The 22,905-nt window shown below is 55.8% G+C and overlaps 1 protein-coding gene across 1 annotated transcript; it reads right to left on the bottom strand.

The window, feature by feature from the left end:
- Positions 1 to 13,968: 13,968 nt before the first annotated feature.
- Positions 13,969 to 22,086, bottom strand: LOC137311557 (dynein regulatory complex protein 11-like; the record flags this gene model as incomplete). Its single annotated transcript, XM_067978682.1, has 2 exons — positions 20,913 to 22,086; positions 13,969 to 14,314 (listed from the first exon to the last, which is right to left on the bottom strand). Coding segments are annotated over exons 1-2 (357 nt in total), but the record flags the coding sequence as incomplete, so codon positions are not given.
- Positions 22,087 to 22,905: the final 819 nt, after the last annotated feature.

The following is a 22,905-nucleotide window of genomic DNA, read 5'->3' as shown; positions in this document are numbered from 1 at the left end:
TCCGGGGCGGTGCCCTCTCCCTCTCTCTCTCTCTCTCCCTGCCCCGGGCGGTGCCCTCTCTCTCTCTCTCTCTCTCTCTCTCCCCGGGCGGTGCCCTCTCTCTCTCTCCGGCCCCAGGCGGTGCCCTCTCTCTCTCTCTCTCTCTCTCTCTCTTCTCCCCAGGCGGTTGCCCTCTCTCTCTCTCTCTCTCTCTCTTCCCTGCCCCGGGCGGTGCCCTCTCTCTCTCTCTCTCTCTCTCTCCCCCGCCCCGGGCGGTGCCCTCTCTCTCTCTCTCTCTCTCTCTCTCTCTCTCTCTCCCCGGGCGGTGCCCTCTCTCTCTCTCTCTCTCCCCGCACCGGGCGGTGCCCTCTCTCTCTCTCTCTCTCTCTCTCTCCCTGCCCCGGGCGGTGCCCTCTCGTCTCTCTCTCTCTCTCTCTCTCTCTCTCTCTCCCCGGGCGGTGCCCTCTCTCTCTCTCTCTCTCTCTCTCTCTCTCCCCGGGCGGTGCCCTCTCTCTCTCTCTCTCTCTCTCTCTCTCTCCCGCCCCGGGCGGGTGCCCTCTCTCTCTCTCTCTCTCTCCCTGCCCCGGGCGGTGCCCTCTCTCTCTCTCTCTCTCTCTCCCGGGGCCGGTGCCCTCTCTCTCTCTCTCTCTCTCTCTCTCTCTCCCCGCCCCGGGGCGGTGCCCTCTCTCTCTCTCTCTCTCTCTCTCCCCGTCCCGGGCGGTGCCCTCTCTCTCTCTCTCTCTCTCTCCCCGTCCCGGGCGGTGCCCTCTCTCTCTCTCTCTCTCTCTCTCCCCGCCCCGGGCGGTGCCCTCTCTCTCTCTCTCTCTCTCTCTCCCCGCCCCGGGCGGTGCCCTCTCTCTGCTGCCTTGCTGTGATAATTTGGCAGCGCTGGTGTCCTGACTCCTCGCTGGCTGGGGTTAGTGAGATCCTGTGACTGTCTGGGTGACCCGCGGAGTCATCATGGGGGAATTGAGGGAGCGGGCGGCGAGGGAGCGGGCAGCGAAGAGAGCGAGGGGAGCGAGGGGAGCGGGCAGCGAGGGAGCGGGCAGCGAGGGAGCGAGGGAGCGGGCAGCGAGGGAGCGAGGGAGCGGGGCAGCGAGGGAGCGAGGGAGCGGGGCAGCGAGGGAGCGAGGGAGCGGGCAGCGAGGGAGCGAGGGAGCGGGCAGCGAGGGAGCGAGGGAGCGGGCAGCGAGGGAGCGGGCAGCGAGAGAGCGAGGGAGCGGGCAGCGAGGGAGCGAGGGAGGCGGCAGCGAGGGAGCGGGCAGCGAGAGAGCGAGGGAGCGGGCAGCGAGGGACGCGGGCAGCGAGGGAGCGGGCAGCGAGGGAGCGAGGGAGCGGGCAGCGAGGGGAGCGAGGGAGGCGGGCAGCGAGGGAGCGAGGGAGCGGGCAGCGAGGGAGCGGGCAGCGAGGGAGCGAGGGACGCGGGCAGCGAGGGGAGCGAGGGAGCGGGCAGCGAGGGAGCGAGGGAGCGAGGGGAGCGGGCAGCGAGGGAGCGAGGGAGCGTGCAGCGAGGGAGCGAGGGAGCGGGCAGCGAGGGAGCGGGCGGCGAGGGAGCGAGGGAGCGGGCGGCGAGGGAGCGAGGGAGCGGGCGGCGAGGGAGCGAGGGAGGCGAGGGAGCGGGCGGGCGGCGAGGGAGCGCGGGCGGCGAGGGGGAGCGGGCGGCGAGGGAGCGGGCGGCGAGGGAGCGGGGCGGCGAGGGAGCGGGCGGCGAGGGAGCGGGCGGCGAGGGAAGCGGGCGGCGAGGGAGCGGGCGGCGAGGGAGCGAGGGAGCGGGCAGCGAGGGAGCGCGGGCGGCGAGGGGGAGCGGGCGGCGAGGGAGCGGGCGGCGAGGGAGCGGGCGGCGAGGGAGCGGGCGGCGAGGGGAGCGAGGTAGCGGGCAGCGAGGGAGCGGGGCGGCGATGGAGCGGGGCGGGCGAGGGAGCGAGGGAGCGCGGGCGGCGAGGGGGAGCGGGCGGCGAGGGAGCGGGCGGCGAGGGAGCGGACGGCGAGGGAGCGGGCGGCGAGGGAGCGAGGGAGCGGGCGGCGAGGGAGCGGGCGGCGAGGAAGCGGGCGGCGAGGGACGCGGGCGGCGAGGGAGCGAGGGAGCGGGGCAGCGAGGGAGCGCGGGCGGCGAGGGGGAGCGGGCGGGCGCGGAGGGCGGGCGGCGAGGGAGCGGACGGCGAGGGAGCGGGCGGCGAGGGAGCGGGCGGCGAGGGAGCGAGGGAGCGGGCGGCGAGGGGAGCGGGCAGCGAGGGAGCGGGGCGGCGAGGGAGCGAGGGAGCGGGCAGCGAGAGAGCGAGGGAGCGGGCAGCGAGGGAGCGGGGCAGCGAGGGAGCGCGGGCGGCGAGGGGGAGCGGGCGGCGAGGGGGAGCGGGGCGGCGAGGGAGCCGGGCAGCGAGAGAGCGGGCAGCGAGAGAGCGAGGGAGCGGGCGGCGAGGGAGCGGGCGGCGAGGGAGCGGGCGGGGCGAGGGAGCGGGGCGGCGAGGGACGCGGGCGGCGAGGGAGGTCGCTCCTCATGTATCAGTGAGTGACTGAGTCTCTGGCCGAGGGTACAGAAGCTGCCCCACCACCTTCTCAGGGTGACTAGGAGTGGGTGATAAACGCCAGCCCTGCCAGTGATGCCCAGATCCCGAGAGTGACTGTCCGGTCTTGTTACATGGTCCTCTGCCGCCATCCTCTGGCGCTGCAGATAAACTGCACGAGGTGCGGGATTCACCGAGAGACACGGACCAGGGGAATTGGCCAATCGGCAATCAGGCCCAGCCCGAGCTCGAACCAGCGTTCCTGCCCAGAACCAGGGGGCTCGGACATGGATTCCCAGCAGTTTCAGATTTCACTTCAGACTCTCTCCTTCCCGTCCTATCTCTACATTTACCAAGAGCTGTAAATATGGAATTGTAGAAAGTTACAGCACAGAAGGAGGCCATTCGGCCCATCGTGCCTGTGCCGACCGTAAACAAGCCACCCAGCCTAATCCCACTTTCCCGCACTTGCTCCGTAGCCCTGTAGTTTTCGGCTCTTCAGCTGCACATCCAGGTATTTTTTTAATGAGTTGAGGGTTTCTGCCTCTCCCACCCTTTCAGGCAGTGAGTTCCAGACCCTCACACCCTCTGGGTGAAAACATTTCTCCTCAGCTCCCCTCTAATCCTTCTACCAATCACTTTAAATCTATGCCCCCTGGTCACTGACCCCTCTGCTAAGCAATATCGGTCCTTCCTATCCACTCTATCTGGTCCCATCGTAATTTTATGCACCTCAATTAAATCTCCCCTCAGCCTCCTTTGTTCCAAAGACAACAACCCCAACCTATCCAATCTTTCCTCATTGCTAAAATTCTCCAGCCCTGGCAACATCCTCGTAAATCTCCTCTGTAGGTACAGCAAGCAATTAGGAAAGCAAATGGTATGTTGGCCTTTATTGCAAGGGGGTTGGAGTACAAGAGTAAGGAAGTCTTACTACAATTGTACAGGGCTTTGGTGAGACCTCACCTGGAGTACTGTGTACAGTTTTGGTCTCCTTATCTAAGGAAGGATATACTTGCCTTAGAGGGGGTGCAACGAAGGGTCACTGGATTAATTCCTGGGATGAGAGGGTTGTCCTATGAGGAGAGATTGAGTAGAATGGGCCGATACTCTCTGGAGTTTAGAAGAGTGAGAGGTGATCTCGTTGAAACATAAGATTCTGAGGGGGCTTGACAGGGTAGATGCTGAGAGGCTGTTTCCCCTGGCTGGAGAGTCTAGAACTAGGGGGGATAGTCTCAGGATAAGGGATCGGCCATTTAAGACTGAGATGAGGAGGAATTTCTTCACTCAGAGGGTTGTGAATCTTTGGAATTCTCTACCCCAGAGGGCTGTGGATGTTGAGTCATTGAATATATTCAAGGCTGAGATCGATAGATTTTTGGACTCTCGGGGAATCAAGGGATATGGGGATCGGGCGGGAAAGTGGAGTTGAGGTCGAAGATCAGCCATGATCTGATTGAATGGCAGAGCAGGCTCGAGGGGCCAAATGGCCTACTCCTGCTCCTATTCCTTATGTTCGCATGCACCCTCTCCAGTGCAATCACATCTTTCCTGTAATGTGGTGACCAGAACTGTACACAGTACTCAAGATGTGGCCTAACCAATGTTTTATACAGTTCCAGCATAACCTCCCTGCTCTTATATTCTTTACCCCGGCTAATAAAGGAAAGTATCCCGATTGTCTTTTTAATCTACCTGCCCTGCTATCTTCAGGGATCTGTGGACATGCACTCCAAGGTCCCTCACTTCCTCTACACCTCTCAGTATCCTCCCATTTATTGTGTATTCCCTTGCCTTGTTTGCTCTCCCCAAATGCATTACCTCACCCTTCTCCGGATTGAATTCCATTTGCCACTTTTCTGCCCACCTGACCAGTCCATTGATATCTTCCTGCAGTCTACAGCTTTCCTCCTCACTATCAACCACACGGACAATTTTAGTATCATCTGCAAACTTCTTAATCAAGCCCCCGACATTTAGACATAGAATATAAGAGCAGGGAGGTTATGCTGGAATTGTATAAAACACTGGTTAGGTCACAGCTTGAGTACTGGGTACAGTTCTGGTCACCACATTACAGGAAGGATATAATTGCACTAGAGAGGGTGCAGAGGAGATTTATGAGGATGTTGCCAGAACTGGAGAATTTTAGCTATGAGGAAAGATTGGATAGGCTGGGGTTGTTTTCTTTGGAACAGAGGAGGCTGAGGGGAGATTTAATTGAGGTGTATAAAATTATGAGGGGCCTCGATAGAGTGGATAGGAAGGATCTATTTCCCTTAGCAGAGAGGTCAATAACCAGAGGCATAGATTTAAAGTGATTGGTAGAAGGATTAGAGGGGAGCTGAGGAGAAATGTTTTCACCCAGAGGGTGGTGGGGGTCTGGAACTCACTGCCTGAGAGGGTGGGAGAGGCAGAAACCCTCAACTCATTTAAAAAATACCTGGATATGCACCTGAAGAGCCGTGACCTGCAGGGCTACGGAGCAAGTGCGGGAAAGTGGGATTAGGCTGGATAGTTTTTATCGATTCACTCCACGTGTTATCAAGAAACGGCTGAGTGCACTGGATACAGCAAAGGCTATGGGCCCCGACAACATCCCAGCTGTAGTGCTGAAGACTTGTGCTCCAGAACTAGCCGCCCTCTAGCCAAGCTGTTCCAGTGCAGCTACAACACTGGCATCTACCCGACAATGTGGAAAATTACCCAGGTATGTCCTGTCCACAAAAAGCAGGACCAATCCAATCCGGCCAATTACCGCCCCATCAGTCTACTCTCAATCATCAGCAAAGTGATGGAAGGTGTCGTCGACAGTGCTATCAAGCGGCACTTACTCACCAATAACCTGCTCACCGATGCTCAGTTTGGGTTCCGCCAGGACCACTCGGCTCCAGACCTCATTACAGCCTTGGTCCAAACATGGACAAAAGAGCTGAATTCCAGAGGTGAGGTGAGAGTGACTGCCCTTGACATCAAGGCAGCATTTGACCGAGTGTGGCACCAAGGAGCCCGAGTAAAATTGAAGTCAATGGGAATCAGGGGGAAAACTCTCCAGTGGCTGGAGTCATACCGAGCACAAAGGAAGATGGTAGTGGTTGTTGGAGGCCAATCATCTCAGCCCCAGGACATTGCTGCAGGAGTTCCTCAGGGCAGTGTCCTCGGCCCAACCATCTTCAGCTGCTTCATCAATGACCTTCCCTCCATCATAAGGTCGGAAATGGGGATGTTCGCTGATGATTGCACAGTGTTCAGTTCCATTCGTAACCCCTCAAATAATGAAGCAGTCCGAGCCCGCATGCAGCAAGACCTGGACAACATCCAGGCTTGGGCCAGAAAAGTGCCAGGCAATGACCATCTCCAACAAGAGAGAGTCTAACCACCTCCCCTTGACATTCAACGGCATTAGCATCGCCAAATCCCCCACCATCAACATCCTGGGGGTCCCCATTGACCAGAAACTTAACTGGACCAGCCATATAAATACTGTGGCTACAAGAGCAGGTCAGAGGCTGGGTATTCTGTGGCGAGTGACTCACCTCCTGACTCCCCAAAACCTTTCCACCATCTACAAGGCACAAGTCAGGAGTGTGATGGAATACTCTCCACTTGCCTGGATGAGTGCAGCTCCAACAACACTCAAGAAGCTCAACACCATCCAGGACAAAGCAGCCCGCTTGATTGGCACCCCATCCACCACCCTAAACATTCACTCCCTTCACCACCGGCGCACAGTGGCTGCAGTGTGTACCATCCACAGGATGCACTGCAGCAACTCGCCAAGGCTTCTTCGACAGCACCTCCCAAACCCGCGACCTCTACCACCTAGAAGGACAAGAGCAGCAGGCACATGGGAACAACACCACCTGCACGTTCCCCTCCAAGTCACACACCATCCCGACTTGGAAATATATCGCCGTTCCTTCATCGTCACTGGGTCAAAATCCTGGAACTCCCTTCCTAACAGCACTGTGGGAGAACCTTCACCACACGGACTGCAGCGGTTCAAGAAGGCGGCTCACCACCACCTTCTCAAGGGCAATTAGGGATGGGCAATAAATGCCGGCCTCGCCAGTGAGGCCCACATCCCATGAACGAATAAAAAATAAGCTTTTAATCGGCCGGCACAGACACGATGGGCCGAATGGCCTCCTTCTGTGCCGTAACTTTCTATGATTCTATGAGGTCTAAATCATTAATATTTATCACAATAAGCAAGGGACCCAGTCCTGAGCCTTGTGGAACCCGACTGGAAACAGCCTTCCAGTCGCAAAAACACCGGTCGACCATTACCCTTTGCTTCCTGCCACTGAGCCAATTTTGGATCCAATTTGCCACTTTCCCTTGGATCCCATGGGCTTTTACTTTTCTGACCAGTCACCTTGTCAAAAGCTTTGCTAAAGTCCACGTACACGACATCAAACTTCATCGACCCTCTTTGTTACCTCCTCAATATATGGGAGGGGTGGAGGAGATGAACCATGAACAGCTGAATCAACATGCTGAGGATATCAAGCCTCCTGACACTGCTCCCAGGCTGAGCCTCTCACTCAAGAAACTATTACAGCACTGGAAAGGGATGATGTCGTTGACAGTCAAAGACAGAATCTATTTGGTGAGAATTAAGGAACAATCGAGGATCGATTACACGACTGGGTGTATATTACAGGCACCAAATAGTGGGAAGGAGATAGAGGAGAACATTTGCAGGCAAATTACGGAAAGATGCAAGAACTATAGAGCAGTGAGAATGGGGGACTTCAATTATCCCAATATAGACTGGGATAGTAACAGTGTAAAGGGCCAAGAGGGGGAGGAATTCCTGAAACGTGTTCAAGAACTTTCTGGAACAGTGTGTTTCCAGCCCAACCAGGAAGGACAGTACTGGATCTAGTCCTGGGGAATGAAGTGAGGCAGTTGGGGCATGTTTCAATGGGGGAGCATATGGGGAATAGTGATCACAATATCATCAGGTTTAGAAAATTATGGAAAAGGACAAGGAACAATCAAATGTGAAAATGCTTAACTGGAGGATGGTAAATTTCAGTGAGTTAAAAAGGGACCTTGCTCTGGTGGATTGGAATCAAAAATTGATCGGCAAAACAGTAATTGAACGATGGGAGGCCTTCAAAGAGGAGATGATTCGGGTACAGAGTGGACACATTCCCACGAGGGGGAAAGGACGGGCATCCAAAGCCAGAGCTCCCTGCATGACTAAAGATATAGAGATTAAAATGAAACAGAAAAAAAGAGGCTTGTGATGAATGTAAGATTCATAATACAGTAGAGAATATAACAACATAAGAAATAGGAGCAGGAGTCGGCCATTCGGCCCCTCGAGCCTGCACTGCCATTCAATCAGATCACAGCTGATCTTTGACCTCAACTCCACTTTCCCGCCCGATCCCCATATCCCTCGATTCCCCAAGAGTCCAAAAATCTATCGATCTCAGCCTTGAATATATTTAATGACTGAGCGCCCACAGCCCTCTGGGGTAGAGAATTCCAAAGATTCACAACCCTCTGAGTGAAGAAATTCCTCTTCATCTCAGTCCGAAATGGCCAACCCCTTATCCTGAGACTATGCCCCCTCGTTCTAGACTCTCCAGCCAGGGGAAACAGCCTCTCAGCATCTACCCTGACAAGCCCCCTCAGAATCTTATGTTTCAATCTTGTATTCTGCAGCGAGTGACTCACCTCCTGACTCCCCAAAGCCTTTCCACCGTCTACAAGGCACAAGTCAGGAGGGTGATGGAATACTCTCCACTTGCCTGGATGAGTGCAGCTCCAACAACACTCAAGAAGCTCGACACCATCCAAGATAAAGCAGCCCGCTTGATTGGCACCCCATCCACCACCCTAAACATTCACTCCCTTCACCACCGGCGCACTGTGGCTGCAGTGTGCACCATCCACAGGATGCACTGCAGCAACTCGCCAAGGCTTCTTCGACAGCACCTCCCAAACCTGCGACCTCTACCACCTAGAAGGACAAGAGCAGCAGGCGCATGGGAACAACACCATCTGCACGTTCCCCTCCAAGTCACACACCATCCCGACTTGGAAATATATCGCTGTTCCTTCATCGTCGCTGGGTCAAAATCCTGGAACTCCCTTCCTAACAGCACTGTGGGAGAACCGTCACCACACGGACTGCAGCGGTTCAAGGCGGCGGCTCACCACCACCTTCTCAAGGGCAATTAGGGATGGGCAATAAATGCCAGCCTCGCCAGCGACGCCCACATCCCATGAACGAATAAAAAAAGATCACCTCTCATTCTTCTAAACTCCAGAGAGTATGGGTCCATTCTACTCAACCTCTCCTCATAGGACAACCCTCTCATCCCAGGAATCAATCTAGTGAAACACGATTTGCCTTCAACAAATCCGTGCTGGCTTTCCTTTAATAATCCACACTTGTCCAAGCAACATATCAAAGGATATGGGGAAAAGGCCGGAAAGTGGAGTTGACGTAAAAATCAGATCCGCCATGATCTCATTAAATGGCAGAGCAGCTCGAGGGGCCAAATGGCCTACTCCTGCTCCGATCTCTAAAAGTCTTATTAATTCTGTCCCGGATTATCGCTTCTAAAAGTTTCCCCACCACCGAGGTTAAACTGACTGACCTCTAGTTGCTGGGTTTATCCTTACACACTTTTTTGACCAAGGGTGTAACATTCGCAATTCTCCAGTCCTCTGGCACCACCCCCGTATCTAAGGATGTTTGGAAGATTATGGCCAGTACCTCCGCAATTTCCACCCTTACTTCCCTCAGCAACCTAGGATGCATCCCATCTGGACCGGGTGATTTATCTACTTTAAGTACAGCCGGCCTTTCTAGTACCTCCTCTTTATCAATTTTTAGCCCATCCAGTATCTCAACTATATCTTCCTTTACTGAGACTCTGGCAGCATCTTCTTCCTTGGTAAAGACAGATGCAAAGTACTCATTTAGTACCTCAGCCATCCCCTCTGCCTCTATGAGTAGATCTCCTTTTTGGTCCCTAATCGGCCCCACCCCTCCTCTTACTACCCCGTTTACTGTTCACATTCCTGTAGAAGACTTTTGGATTCCCTTTTACATTTGCCGCCAGTCTATTCTCATTCTCTCTCTTTGTCCCTCTTATTTCCTTTTTCACTTCCCCTCTGCACTTTCTATATTCTGCCTGGTTCTCACTTGTGTTATCAACCTGACATCTCACATACGCCCCTTTTCTCCATTTCATCTTACTCTCTATCTCTTTTGTCATCCAGGGAGCTCTGGCTTTAGTTGCCCTCCTTTCTCCCTCGTGGGAATGTGCCTGGACTGTACCTGAACCATCTCCTCCTTAAAGGCCGCCCACTGTTCAATTACAGTTTTGCCTGCCAATCTTTGATTCCAATTTACCCGGGCCAGATCTGTTCTCATCCCATTGAAATTGTCCCTCCTCCAATTGAGTATTTTTACTCTAGAATGCTCTGTATCCTTTTCCATAGCTAGTCTAAACCTTATGATATTATGATCGCTGTTCCCTAAATGTTCCCCCACTGACACTTGCTCCACTTGGCCCACCTCATTCCCCAGAACCAGATCCAGCAATGCCTCCTTCTTCGTTGGGCCGGAAACATATTGATCAAGAAAGTTCTCCTGAACACACTTCAGAAATTCCTCCCCCTCTTTGCCCTTTACAGAATTCTCTACCACAGGAGGCTGTGGAGGCCAAGTCACTGAATATATTTAAGAAGGAGATAGATAGATTTCTAGACACAAAAGGCAACAAAGGGTATGGGGAGAGAGCGGGAATATGGTATTGAGATAGAGGATCAGCCATGACCATATTGAATGGCGGAGCAGGCTAGAAGGGCCAAATGGCCGACTCCTGCTCCTATTTTCTATGTTTCTCTACACCATCACTATCCCAGTCTATATTCGGATAGTTGAAGTCCCCCATTATCACTACTCTATGGTTCTTGCACCTCTCTGTAATTTCCCTGTAAATTTGCTCCTCTATCTACTTCCCACTAGTTGGTGGCCTATAGAATACACCCAGTAGTGTAACGGCACCTCTTTTATTTCTTAACTCTAACCAAATAGATTCTGTCCTTGACCCCTCCAGGACATCCTCTCTCTCCAGCACTGCAATATTCTCCTTAATCAATACTGCCACCCCTCCCCACCCTCCTTTCTTTCCTTCCCTATCTTTCCTGAACACCTTGTATCCAGGAATATTTAGTCTCCAATCCTGCCCTTTTTTGAGCCAGGTCTCAGTTATCGCCACAACATCATACTCCCATGTGAATATTTGCACCTGCAGCTCACCAACCTTGTTTACCACACTTCGTGTGTTTATACACACGCACTGTAAACCAATCTTAGACTTTCTTGTATTCTCGCTTAGTCTGATCCTGAGAATCCCTACGTGGTCAGTTTTCAGTAAAATATTAAAATGTCTACGTGGCAAAGAAGCAGAATGCAAAATGGTTAGAAAGGGTTAATTAGTTAGTAACTGAGATTGGTACAGGTGGCCTGGCCTCCTGCTGGGCCATATGTTTGCGTAGTCAGCAGGTTTGCATGGTCTTAGCAATGTAGAGTCTTTGATGTGATTCAAGGACTGGTCTGAATGTCTCCATGTTTATGGCAGATCAATATAGGTAACGAACTTAGCCAAAGTTGAAAGACATTCCAGGTTGGGAGATAAGGAACAGAAGGGACAGGGAAGAACATTCCAAGTTGGAAGGTGAGGAAGTTATCCCCTTTGATGTCTAACAGCAGCATGATCAGCACATGGACGATTTATGATTGGCCGGAAATAATGTAACCTCGCATGGCAACCTATGCCCGGCTTATGATTGGTGTTGACCCTCGTTAAGTATGTTCCAACCCTATTGATTAGTATAAAAACGTGTGGATTTCTGTATGTTTTTGTTCTTGCTCTGCCAGCATAGAGGGACTCTATCAGGAGTCCAAATCAATGCTGCAGACTAAGAACCCTGCTATTAAAGTTGTGATGAACTTTAAAATGTATTCGACTTCAGTTTTTACTGAACCAGACTGAGGGGAAAGAATTCGGATCGTCAATCCCACCTAATACTGTACTATTTCTTGCTCTAGTTCTATCTGTCTCTCCCAATCCTTTGTGTCCCTTGTTTCTCCTTTCCAATGCTACATCCTGGTGCCCATCCCCCTGATAAATTAGTTTAAACCTCCCCCCACAGGACTAGTGAACCTCCCCACGAGGACATTGGTCCCGGCCCTGTTGAGGTGCGACCCGTCCGTCCTGTACAGGTCCCACCTCCCCCAGAACTGGTCCCAATGCCCCAGAATCTGAAGCCCTCCCTCCTGCACCATCTCTCCAGCCACACATTAACCTGCCTTATCTTCCTATTCCTGTACTCACTCGCGTGTGACACTGGGAGTAATCCAGAGATTACTACCTTTGAGTTCCTGCTTTTTAACTTCCTCCCCAGCTCCTGAAACTCTGACCCCAGGACCTCGACCCTTTTCTATGTCGTTGGTTCCCACATGGACCACGACTTCTGTCTGTTCCCCTTCCCCCCACAGAATATTCTGCACCCTCTCCGTGACGTCCTTTACCCCCGACACCAGGGGGGTAACACACCCTGTGGGTCTCACGTCGGCGGTCACAGAAACACCTGTCTGTCCCCCTGACTATCGAATCCCCTATGAGTTCTGCATTTCTACACTTCACTGTGCCCCCTGTGCGATCCTTTACCCCATGGTCCACACTCAGGACTGCACTCCTTCAAGGTGTCATCACCCTCACTGTTGAATATCGGTGTGAGTGTCACACACCCAGACAGTTCCTGGGCTCCGCACTTTAGGAAGGATGTGAAGGCCTAAGAGAGGGTGCAGGAGAGATTTACTAGAATGGTTCCAGGGGTGAGGGACTTTAGTTAATTGGATAGACTGGAGAAGCTGGGGTTGTTCTCCTTGGAACAGAGACGGTAAAGAGGGGATTTGATCGAGGTGTTCAAAATCATGAAGGGTTTTGATAGAGTAAATAAGGAGAAACTGTTTCCAGTGGGGAGATAAGGAAACATTTTTTTACACAGCGAGTTGTTCTGATCTGGAATGCGCTGCCTGAAAGGGCGGTGGAAGCAGATTCAATAATAACTTTCAAAAGGGAATTAGATAAATACTTGAAGGGGAAAAATTTACAGGACTATGGGGAAAGAGCAGGAGTGGGACTAATTGGATAGATCTTTCAAAGAGCCGGCACAGGCACGATGGGCCGAATGGCCTCCTCCTGTGCTGCATCATTCTGTGATACAATGATTGAGGAGACTGTCACATCGGGGTGGGGGGGTCGGGCCTCGGGCCTCTGCACAGTGTCAGAGCCCAGCAGTAATGCAGGGGGTGTATGGGGGAGGGGGGGTCGTGCAGTAATGCAGGGGGTGTATGGGGGAGGGGGGGTCGTGCAGTAATGCAGGGGGTGTATGGGGGGGTCATGCAGTAATGCAGGGGGTGTATGGGGGGGTCGTGCAGTAATGAAGGGGGTGTATGGGGGGGTCGAGCAGTAATGCAGGGGGTGTATGGGGGGGTCGAGCAGTAATGCAGGGGGTGTATGGGGGGGGGGTCGAGCAGTAATGCAGGGGGTGTTTGGGGGGGTCGTGCAGTAATGCAGGGGGTGTATGGGGGAGGGGGGTCGAGCAGTAATGCAGGGGGTGTATGGGGGGGTCGTGCAGTAATGCAGGGGGTGTATGGGGGAGGGGGGGTCGAGCAGTAATGCAGGGGGTGTATGGGGGGGGTCGAGCAGTAATGCAGGGGGTGTATGGGGGGTCGAGCAGTAATGCAGGGGGTGTATGGGGGGGTCGAGCAGTAATGCAGGGGGTGTATGGGGGGTCGAGCAGTAATGCAGGGGGTGTATGGGGGGGTCGTGCAGTAATGCAGGGGGTGTATGGGGGGGTCGAGCAGTAATGCAGGGGGTGTATGGGGGGGTCGAGCAGTAATGCAGCGGGTGTATGGGGGGTCGAGCAGTAATGCAGGGGGTGTATGGGGGGGTCGTGCAGTAATGCAGGGGGTGTATGGGGGGTCGAGCAGTAATGCAGGGGGTGTATGGGGCGTCGTGCAGTAATGCAGGGGGTGTATGGGGGGGTCAAGTAGTAATGCAGGGGGTGTATGGGGGGGTCGAGTAGTAATGCAGGGGGTGTATGGGGGGGTCGAGCAGTAATGCAGGGAGTGTACCTGTACAATCGTATGTTTCCACACTTGTATTAAACATGATTACAAGCTCACGCACAAAATATGTGTTTAAACACTCACTAAAGGAGAATGCTCACACATCCACACCAAAGGGGCATGTTTACACACTCACAATCAAAAGCACACATTTACACACTCATTCACACTGAAGCATTAGTACACGACTATATACAGAGATATACAGAGATATATGAACATAGTTATACACTCAAACGATATGCTTACACACTCATGAAGTGCACTCATGCAGTAACGCACCATGCTTACACACTCACAGAATACGCTTACACACTCAGACTTACACACCGGCGTCAGTTTCAGGTCCTGGATCACATCGTCCATGAAGTGAAACTCCGAGAATCCTCTCTCCACCATCTCCCTGCGAATCTCGAGCAGTCGGCCCATCACCCCTTCCAGCAGCATCTGAACAACGTTCCATTTCTGGGGGTGGACCATCTGATCCTGGACTATCTCCAGCTTCCGGAAGATCCGGATATACTTGATGAACAGGTTGACCTGGTATCGGAAGTAGGTCGACCAATCCTTGCTGGGGTCAATGGACGTGGTGAAGATCTCTAAATCCAGCAGGTCACTGAGACTGGACTGGGCCTGCGCCCACAGCTCGTTGTACGTACTGAGAAAGGGACAAAGATCAGCATTAAAAGTGAGGCGGTTTTGTCCGTTGGGCAGAGCTCTTCCACAAATAAATCCTGAATCACAAAAAGCTCAGATACGACAAACCGCCAAACCCAAATCCAGGATCCCGAGGGGAAAAGGAAGGAGCTTGGATTTCTGACGGGCCTCTCACGACCTCAGGACGTCGCAAAGCTTTACAGAAAATGAAGCACTTTCTGAAGTGTAGTCACTGTTGTGATGTGGGAAACACAGCAGCCAATTTGCGCACAGCAAGATCCCACAAACAGCAATGTGATAATGACCAGATAATCCGTTTTTAGTGATGTTGGTTGAGGGATAAATATCGGCCAGGATACGAGGGAGAATTCCCTGCTCTTCTTCAAAGTGGTGTCATGGGATCTTTTACATCCACCTGAGAGGGCAGACAGGGCCTCAGTTTTACGTCTCAGCCAAAAGACAGCACCTCCGACAGTGCAGCAATCCCTCAGTACTGACCCTCCGACAGTGCGGCGCTCCCTCAGTACTGACCCTCCGACAGTGCAGCAATCCCTCAGTACTGACCCTCCGACAGTGCGGCGCTCACTCAGTACCGACCCTCCGACAGTGCGGCGCTCCCTCAGTACCGACCCTCCGACAGTGCGGCGCTCCCTCAGTACCGACCCTCCGACAGTGCGGCGCTCCCTCAGTACCGACCCTCCGACAGTGCGGCGCTCCCTCAGTACCGACCCTCCGACAGTGCGGCGCTCCCTCAGTACCGACCCTCCGACAGAGCGGCGCTCCCTCAGTACTGACCCTCCGACAGTGCGGCCCTCCCTCAGTACCGACCCTCCGACAGTGCGGCCCTCCCTCAGTACCGACCCTCCGACAGTGCGGCCCTCCCTCAGTACCGACCCTCCGACAGTGCGGCGCTCCCTCAGTACCGACCCTCCGACAGTGCGGCGCTCCCTCAGTACCGACCCTCCGACAGTGCGGCGCTCCCTCAGTACCGACCCTCCGACAGTGCGGCGCTCCCTCAGTACCGACCCTCCGAAAGTGCGGCGCTCCCTCAGTACCGACCCTCCGACAGTGCGGCGCTCCCTCAGTACCGACCCTCCGACAGTGCGGCGCTCCCTCAGTACTGACCCTCCGATAGTGCGGCGCTCCCTCAGTACCGACCCTCCGACAGTGCGGCGCTCCCTCAGTACCGACCCTCCGACAGTGCGGCGCTCCCTCAGTCGAGATCCCACAAACAGCAAGGGTCAGTACTGAGGGAATGCTGCACTGTCGGAGGTGCTGTCTTTTGGCTGAGACGTAAAACTGAGGCCCTGTCTGCCCTCTCAGGTGGATGTAAAAGATCCCATGACACCACTTTGAAGAAGAGCAGGGGAATTCTCCCTCGTATCCTGGCCAATATTTACACCTCAACCAACATCACTAAGAACGGATTATCTGGTCATTATCACATCTTACCCGGTCTGGCCGATATGTGACTCCAGACCCACAGCAATGTGGTTGATTCTTAATTGCCCTCTGAAATGGCCTAGCAAGACACTCAGTTGTAAAATCTCGCTACGAAAAGTCATAATAAGAATAAAACCGGACGGACCACCCGGCATCAGACACAACGGCAAAAAAACACCAAGCCCAGTCGACCCTGCAAGGTCCTCCTTACTAACATCTGGGGACTTGTGCCAAAATTGGGAGAGCTGTCCCACAGACTAGTCAAGCAACAGCCTGACATAGCCATACTCACAGAATCATATCTTTCAGCCAACATCCCAGACTCTTCCATCACCATCCCTGGGTATGTCCTGTCCCACCGGCAGGACAGACCCACCAGAGGTGGCGGTACAGTGATACACAGTCAGGAGGGAGTGGCCCTGGGAGTCCTCAACATTGACTCTGGACCCCATGAAATCTCATGGCATCAGGTCAAACATGGGCAAGGAAACCTCCTGCTGATTACCACCTACCGCCCTCCCTCAGCTGATGAATCAGTCCTCCTCCATGTTGAACACCACTTGGAGGAAGCACTGAGGGGAGCAAGGGCACAAAATGTATTCTGGGTGGGGGACTTCAATGTCCATCACCAAGAGTGGCTCGGTAGCACCACTACTGACCGAGCTGGCCGAGTCCTGAAGGACATAGCTGCTAGATTGGGCCTGCGGCAGGTGGTGAGTGAACCAACACGAGGGAAAAACTTACTTGACCTCGTCCTCACCAATCTACCTGTCGCAAATGCATCTGTCCATGACAGTATTGGTAGGAGTGACCACCGCACAGTCCTCGTGGAGATGAAGTCCCGTCTTCACACTGAGGACACCATCCAACGTGTTGTGTGGCACTACCACCGTGCTAAATGGGATAGATTCAGAACAGATCGAGCAGCTCAAAACTGGGCATCCATGAGGTGCTGTGGGCCATCAGCAGCAGCAGAATTGTATTCCAGCACAATCTGTAACCTCATGGCCTGGCATATTCCTCACTCTACCATTACCAACAAGCCCGGGGATCAACCCTGGTTCAATGAGGAGTGTAGAAGAGCATGCCAGGAGCAGCACCAGGCGTACCTAAAAACGAGGTGCCAACCTGGTGAAGCTACAACTCAGGACTACATGCATGCTAAACAGCGGAAGCAACATGCTATAGACAGAGCTAAGCGATTCCACAACCAACGGATCAGATCTAAAGCTCTGCAGTCCTGCCACATCCAGTCGTGAATGGTGGTGGACAATTAAACAACTAACGGGAGGAGGAGGCTCTGCAAACATCCCCATTCTCAATGATGGCGGAGTCCAGCACGTGAGTGTAAAAGACAAGGCTGAAGCGTTTGCAACCATCTTCAGCCAGAAGTGCCGAGTGGATGATCCATCTCGGCCTCCTCCCGATATCCCCACCATCACAGAAGCCAGTCTTCGGCCAATTCGATTCACTCCACGTGATATCAAGAAACGGCTGAGTGCACTGGATACAGCAAAGGCTATGGGCCCCGACAACATCCCAGCTGTAGTGCTGAAGACTTGTGCTCCAGAACTAGCTGCACCTCTAGCCAAGCTGTTCCAGTACAGCTACAACACTGGCATCCACCCGACAATGTGGAAAATTGCCCAGGTATGTCCTGTCCACAAAAAGCAGGACCAATCCAATCCGGCCAATTACCGCTCCATCAGTCTACTCTCAATCATCAGCAAAGTGATAGAAGGTGTCGTCGACAGTGCTATCAAGCGGCACTTACTCACCAATAACCTGCTCACCGATGCTCAGTTTGGGTTCCGCCAGGACCACTCGGCTCCAGACCTCATTACCGCCTTGGTCCAAACATGGACAAAAGAGCTGAATTCCAGAGGTGAGGTGAGAGTGACTGCCCTTGACATCAAGGCAGCATTTGACCGAGTGTGGCACCAAGGAGCCCTAGTAAAATTGAAGTCCATGGGAATCAGGAGGAAAACTCTCCAATGGCTGGAGTCATACCTAGCACAAAGGAAGATGGTGGTGGTTGTTGGAGGCCAATCATCTCAGCCCCAGGGCATTGCTGCAGGAGTTCCTCAGGGCAGTGTCCTAGGCCCAACCATCTTCAGCTGCTTCATCAATGACCTTCCCTCCATCGTAAGGTCAGAAATGGGGATGTTCGCTGATGACTGCACAGTGTTCAGTTCCATTCGCAACCCCTCAGATAATGAAGCAGTCCGAGCCCGCATGCAGCAAGACCTGGACAACATCCAGGCTTGGGCTCATAAGTGGCAAGTAACATTCGCGCCAGATAAGTGCCAGGCAATGACCATCTCCAACAAGAGAGAGTCGAACCACCTCCCCTTGACATTCAATTTGCATTACCATCGCTGAATCCCCCACCATCAACATCCTGGGGGTCACCATTGACCAGAAACTTAACTGGACCAGCCATATAAATACTGTGGCTACGAGAGCAGGTCAGAGGCTGGGTATTCTGCGACGAGTGACTCACCTCCTGACTCCCCAAAGCCTTTCCACCATCTACAAGGCACAAGTCAGGAGTGTGATGGAATACTCTCCACTTGCCTGGATGAGTGCAGCTCCAACAACACTCAAGAAGCTCGACACCATCCAGGGCAAAGCAGCCCGCTTGATTGGTACCCCATCCACCACCCTAAACATTCACTCCCTTCACCACCGGCGCACTGTAGCTGCAGTGTGTACCATCCACAGGATGCACTGCAGCAACTCGCCAAGGCTTCTTCGACAGCACCTCCCAAACCCGCGACCTCTACCACCTAGAAGGACAAGAGCAGCAGGCGCATGGGAACAACACCACCTGCACGTTCCCCTCCAAGTCACACACCATCTCGACTTGGAAATATATCGCCGTTCCTTCATTGTCGCTGGGTCAAAATCCTGGAACTCCCTTCCTAACAGCACTGTGGGAGAACCATCACCACACGGACTGCAGCGGTTCAAGAAGGCGGCTCACCACCACCTTCTCAAGGGGCAATTAGGGATGGGCAATAAATGCCGGCCTCGCCAGCGACGCCCACATCCCGTGAACGAATAAAAAAAAAGTACTGACCCTCCGACAGTGCGGCGCTCCCTCAGTACTGACCCTCCGACAGTGCAGCACTCCCTCAGTACTGACCCTCCGACAGTGCGGCGCTCCCTCAGTACTGACCCTCCGACAGTACAGCATTCCCTCAGTACTGACCCTCCGACAGTGCAGCACTCCCTCAGTATTGCGCTGGGAGTGTCAGCCAGGATTTTGTGCTCAACTCTCTGGAGTGGGACCTGAACCCACGACCTTCTGACTCAGACGGCACCAACGACAGTGCAGCATTCCCTCGGTACCGACCCTCCGACAGTGCGGCGCTCCCTCGGTACCGACCCTCCGACAGTGCGGCGCTCCCTCGGTACCGACCCTCCGACAGTGCGGCGCTCCCTCGGTACCGACCCTCCGACAGTGCGGCGCTCCCTCGGTACCGACCCTCCGACAGTGCGGCGCTCCCTCGGTACCGACCCTCCGACAGTGCGGCGCTCCCTCGGTACCGACCCTCCGACAGTGCGGCGCTCCCTCGGTACCGACCCTCCGACAGTGCGGCGCTCCCTCGGTACCGACCCTCCGACAGTGCGGCGCTCCCTCGGTACCGACCCTCCGACAGTGCGGCGCTCCCTCGGTACCGACCCTCCGACAGTGCGGCGCTCCCTCGGTACCGACCCTCCGACAGTGCGGCGCTCCCTCGGTACCGACCCTCCGACAGTGCGGCGCTCCCTCGGTACCGACCCTCCGACAGTGCGGCGCTCCCTCGGTACCGACCCTCCGACAGTGCGGCGCTCCCTCGGTACCGACCCTCCGACAGTGCGGCGCTCCCTCGGTACCGACCCTCCGACAGTGCGGCGCTCCCTCGGTACCGACCCTCCGACAGTGCGGCGCTCCCTCGGTACCGACCCTCCGACAGTGCGGCGCTCCCTCGGTACCGACCCTCCGACAGTGCGGCGCTCCCTCGGTACCGACCCTCCGACAGTGCGGCGCTCCCTCGGTACCGACCCTCCGACAGTGCGGCGCTCCCTCGGTACCGACCCTCCGACAGTGCGGCGCTCCCTCGGTACCGACCCTCCGACAGTGCGGCGCTCCCTCGGTACCGACCCTCCGACAGTGCGGCGCTCCCTCGGTACCGACCCTCCGACAGTGCGGCGCTCCCTCGGTACCGACCCTCCGACAGTGCGGCGCTCCCTCGGTACCGACCCTCCGACAGTGCGGCGCTCCCTCGGTACCGACCCTCCGACAGTGCGGCGCTCCCTCGGTACCGACCCTCCGACAGTGCGGCGCTCCCTCGGTACCGACCCTCCGACAGTGCGGCGCTCCCTCGGTACCGACCCTCCGACAGTGCGGCGCTCCCTCGGTACCGACCCTCCGACAGTGCGGCGCTCCCTCGGTACCGACCCTCCGACAGTGCGGCGCTCCCTCGGTACCGACCCTCCGACAGTGCGGCGCTCCCTCGGTACCGACCCTCCGACAGTGCAGCACTCCCTCAGTACTGACACTCCGACAGTGCGGCGCTCCCTCAGTACTGACCCTCCGACAGTGCGGCGCTCCCTCAGTACTGACCCTCCGACAGTGCGGCGCTCCCTCAGTACTGACCCTCCGACAGTGCGGCGCTCCCTCAGTACTGACCCTCCGACAGTGCGGCGCTCCCTCAGTACCGACCCTCCGACGGTGCGGCGCTCCCTCAGTACTGACCCTCCGACAGTGCGGCGCTCCCTCAGTACTGACCCTCCGACAGTGCGGCGCTCCCTCAGTACTGACCCTCCGACAGTGCGGCGCTCCCTCAGTACTGACCCTCCGACAGTGCGGCGCTCCCTCAGTACTGACCCTCCGACAGTGCAGCGCTCCCTCAGTACTGACCCTCCGACAGTGCAGCACTCCCTCAGTACTGACCGGACAACAGTGCAGCGCTCCCTCAGTACTGCACTGGGAGTGTCCGCCTGGATTTTGTGGTCAAGTCTGTGGATGGGGTTTGAGGCCACGAGCCTGTGACTCCGAGGTGAGAGTGAGAGCCACTGAGGCACCGTGAAGACCCACAGAGCAGAGATGCGGGCTGTGAGGTGACTTTACAAGAGGCTGGAATATGAGGCCTGAGCCTTGTACTGACCTGTGTGCCATGATTCTGGGAATTGGTCACAGGACCCACTGCAGTCCTGGTCACTGCCGGTCAGTGTCAGTCCCTGTTGTAGGACTTTGTTGGGTCAGCAATGTTGAGATGTCAGGTGACTGCACCTTCTGACCGTGCCTCAGTCTGACTCGAGGGCCCAGGGCCGATCTCACTGACAACTCAATAACTGGAGCTTTATCACTCACTCCTCTGGGTCGATTCTCAATGGAACCCGTCTTGGACTCACTCCTTTCCCCCAAACTAACCCGAACCCATCTCCTGCTCCCGACATTCAGCCTCTCCCATCTCTTTCAGCAACTCGCCCCCTGTCAAGCTCTGTCCAGCCTGCTCTGTCTCTCAGTCTAGACCAGTCCAGACCCACTCTGTGACTGTCTCCAGTGCTCTGTCTCTCAGTCTAGATCAGTCCAGACCCACTCTGTGACTGTCTCCAGTGCTCTGTCTCTCAGTCTAGACCAGTCCAGTCCCACTCTGTGACTGTCTCCAGTGCTCTGTCTCTCAGTCTAGACCAGTCCAGACCCACTCTGTGACTGTCTCCAGTGCTCTGTCTCTCAGTCTAGACCAGTCCAGTCCCACTCTGTGACTGTCTCCAGTGCTCTGTCTCTCAGTCTAGACCAGTCCAGACCCACTCTGTGACTGTCTCCAGTCCTCTGTCTCTCAGTCTAGACAAGTCCAGTCCCACTCTGTGACTGTCTCCAGTGCTCTGTCTCTCAGTCTAGACCAGTCCAGTCCCACTCTGTGACTGTCTCCAGTGCTCTGTCTCTCAGTCTAGACCAGTCCAGTCCCACTCTGTGACTGTCTCCAGTGCTCTGTCTCTCAGTCTAGACCAGTCCAGACCCACTCTGTGACTGTCTCCAGTCCTCTGTCTCTCAGTCTAGACAAGTCCAGTCCCACTCTGTGACTGTCTCCAGTGCTCTGTCTCTCAGTCTAGACCAGTCCAGTCCCACTCTGTGACTGTCTCCAGTGCTCTGTCTCTCAGTCTAGACCAGTCCAGTCCCACTCTCTGACTGTCTCCTCATTAATCCTCCCCAGCTCACATTCACTCACTCCAGACCAGCTCTTGACTCTCACTAACTCAGCCCGTCTGTCCCGCCCTCAGTCCGGGTCCAGGACTCTCCAGACTCCAGACTCCAGACTCTCTCTCTGTCCCGGGCCGGTCCCTTTCTTTATTTATTTATTTATTTATTTATTTACTCGGTATCCCCGGAGACGCTGTCGTCAAACGGAAGCTGCAATTCAGCGAATGAGCGTCATTTGACATTGGAACCCGGCCCGCCCCCCGCCCGGACCCGGCCCAAAACCCGGCCCGCCCCCCGCCCGGACCCGGCCCAAAACCCGGCCCGCCCCCCGCCCGGACCCGGCCCGCCCCCCGCCCGGACCCGGCCCGCCCCCCGCCCGGACCCGGCCCAAAACCCGGCCCGCCCCCGGCCCCGCCCGGACCCGGCCCAAAACCCGGCCCGCCCCCCGCCCGGACCCGGCCCGCCCCCCGCCCGGACCCGGCCCGCCCCCCGCCCGGACCCGGCCCGCCCCCCGCCCGGACCCGGCCCAAAACCCGGCCCGCCCCCCCCGCCCGGACCCGGCCCAAAACCCGGCCCAAAACCCGGCCCCGCCCGGACCCGGCCCGCCCCCCGCCCCCCGCCCGGACCCGGCCCGCCCCCCGCCCGGAGCCGGCCCGGACTCAGCACTTTAAAACCCATCAGCCCAGTGGTGATTTAAGGGAGAATTTTAATCCCAGGGCGGGGGTTAAATTCTTAAAATTGGGGAATCAGCCCCCGGACCCGCTCCGAGGGGGGGGGGGGATTAGAATATGTTAATGAGATCATTGGAACTATTTGAATTTTAACTCTGGCCGGCCTCAATTCCCAGGACCCGGGGCCCCCGGGGGGGGGGGGGGGGGTGAAAGTGAGGGGAGAATGGGGGGGGGACCAGGGGGGAAATCTCCGGCTCTGCTTCTGGGTCAGGAGAAGGAGGAGTT

Source organism: Heptranchias perlo, unplaced genomic scaffold, assembly GCF_035084215.1.
Source record: "Heptranchias perlo isolate sHepPer1 unplaced genomic scaffold, sHepPer1.hap1 HAP1_SCAFFOLD_356, whole genome shotgun sequence".
Classification (NCBI taxonomy): Eukaryota; Metazoa; Chordata; class Chondrichthyes; order Hexanchiformes; family Hexanchidae; genus Heptranchias; species Heptranchias perlo.
Note: the sequence above shows the minus strand (reverse complement) of the source record. Positions and strands in the feature narration are given on the sequence as shown.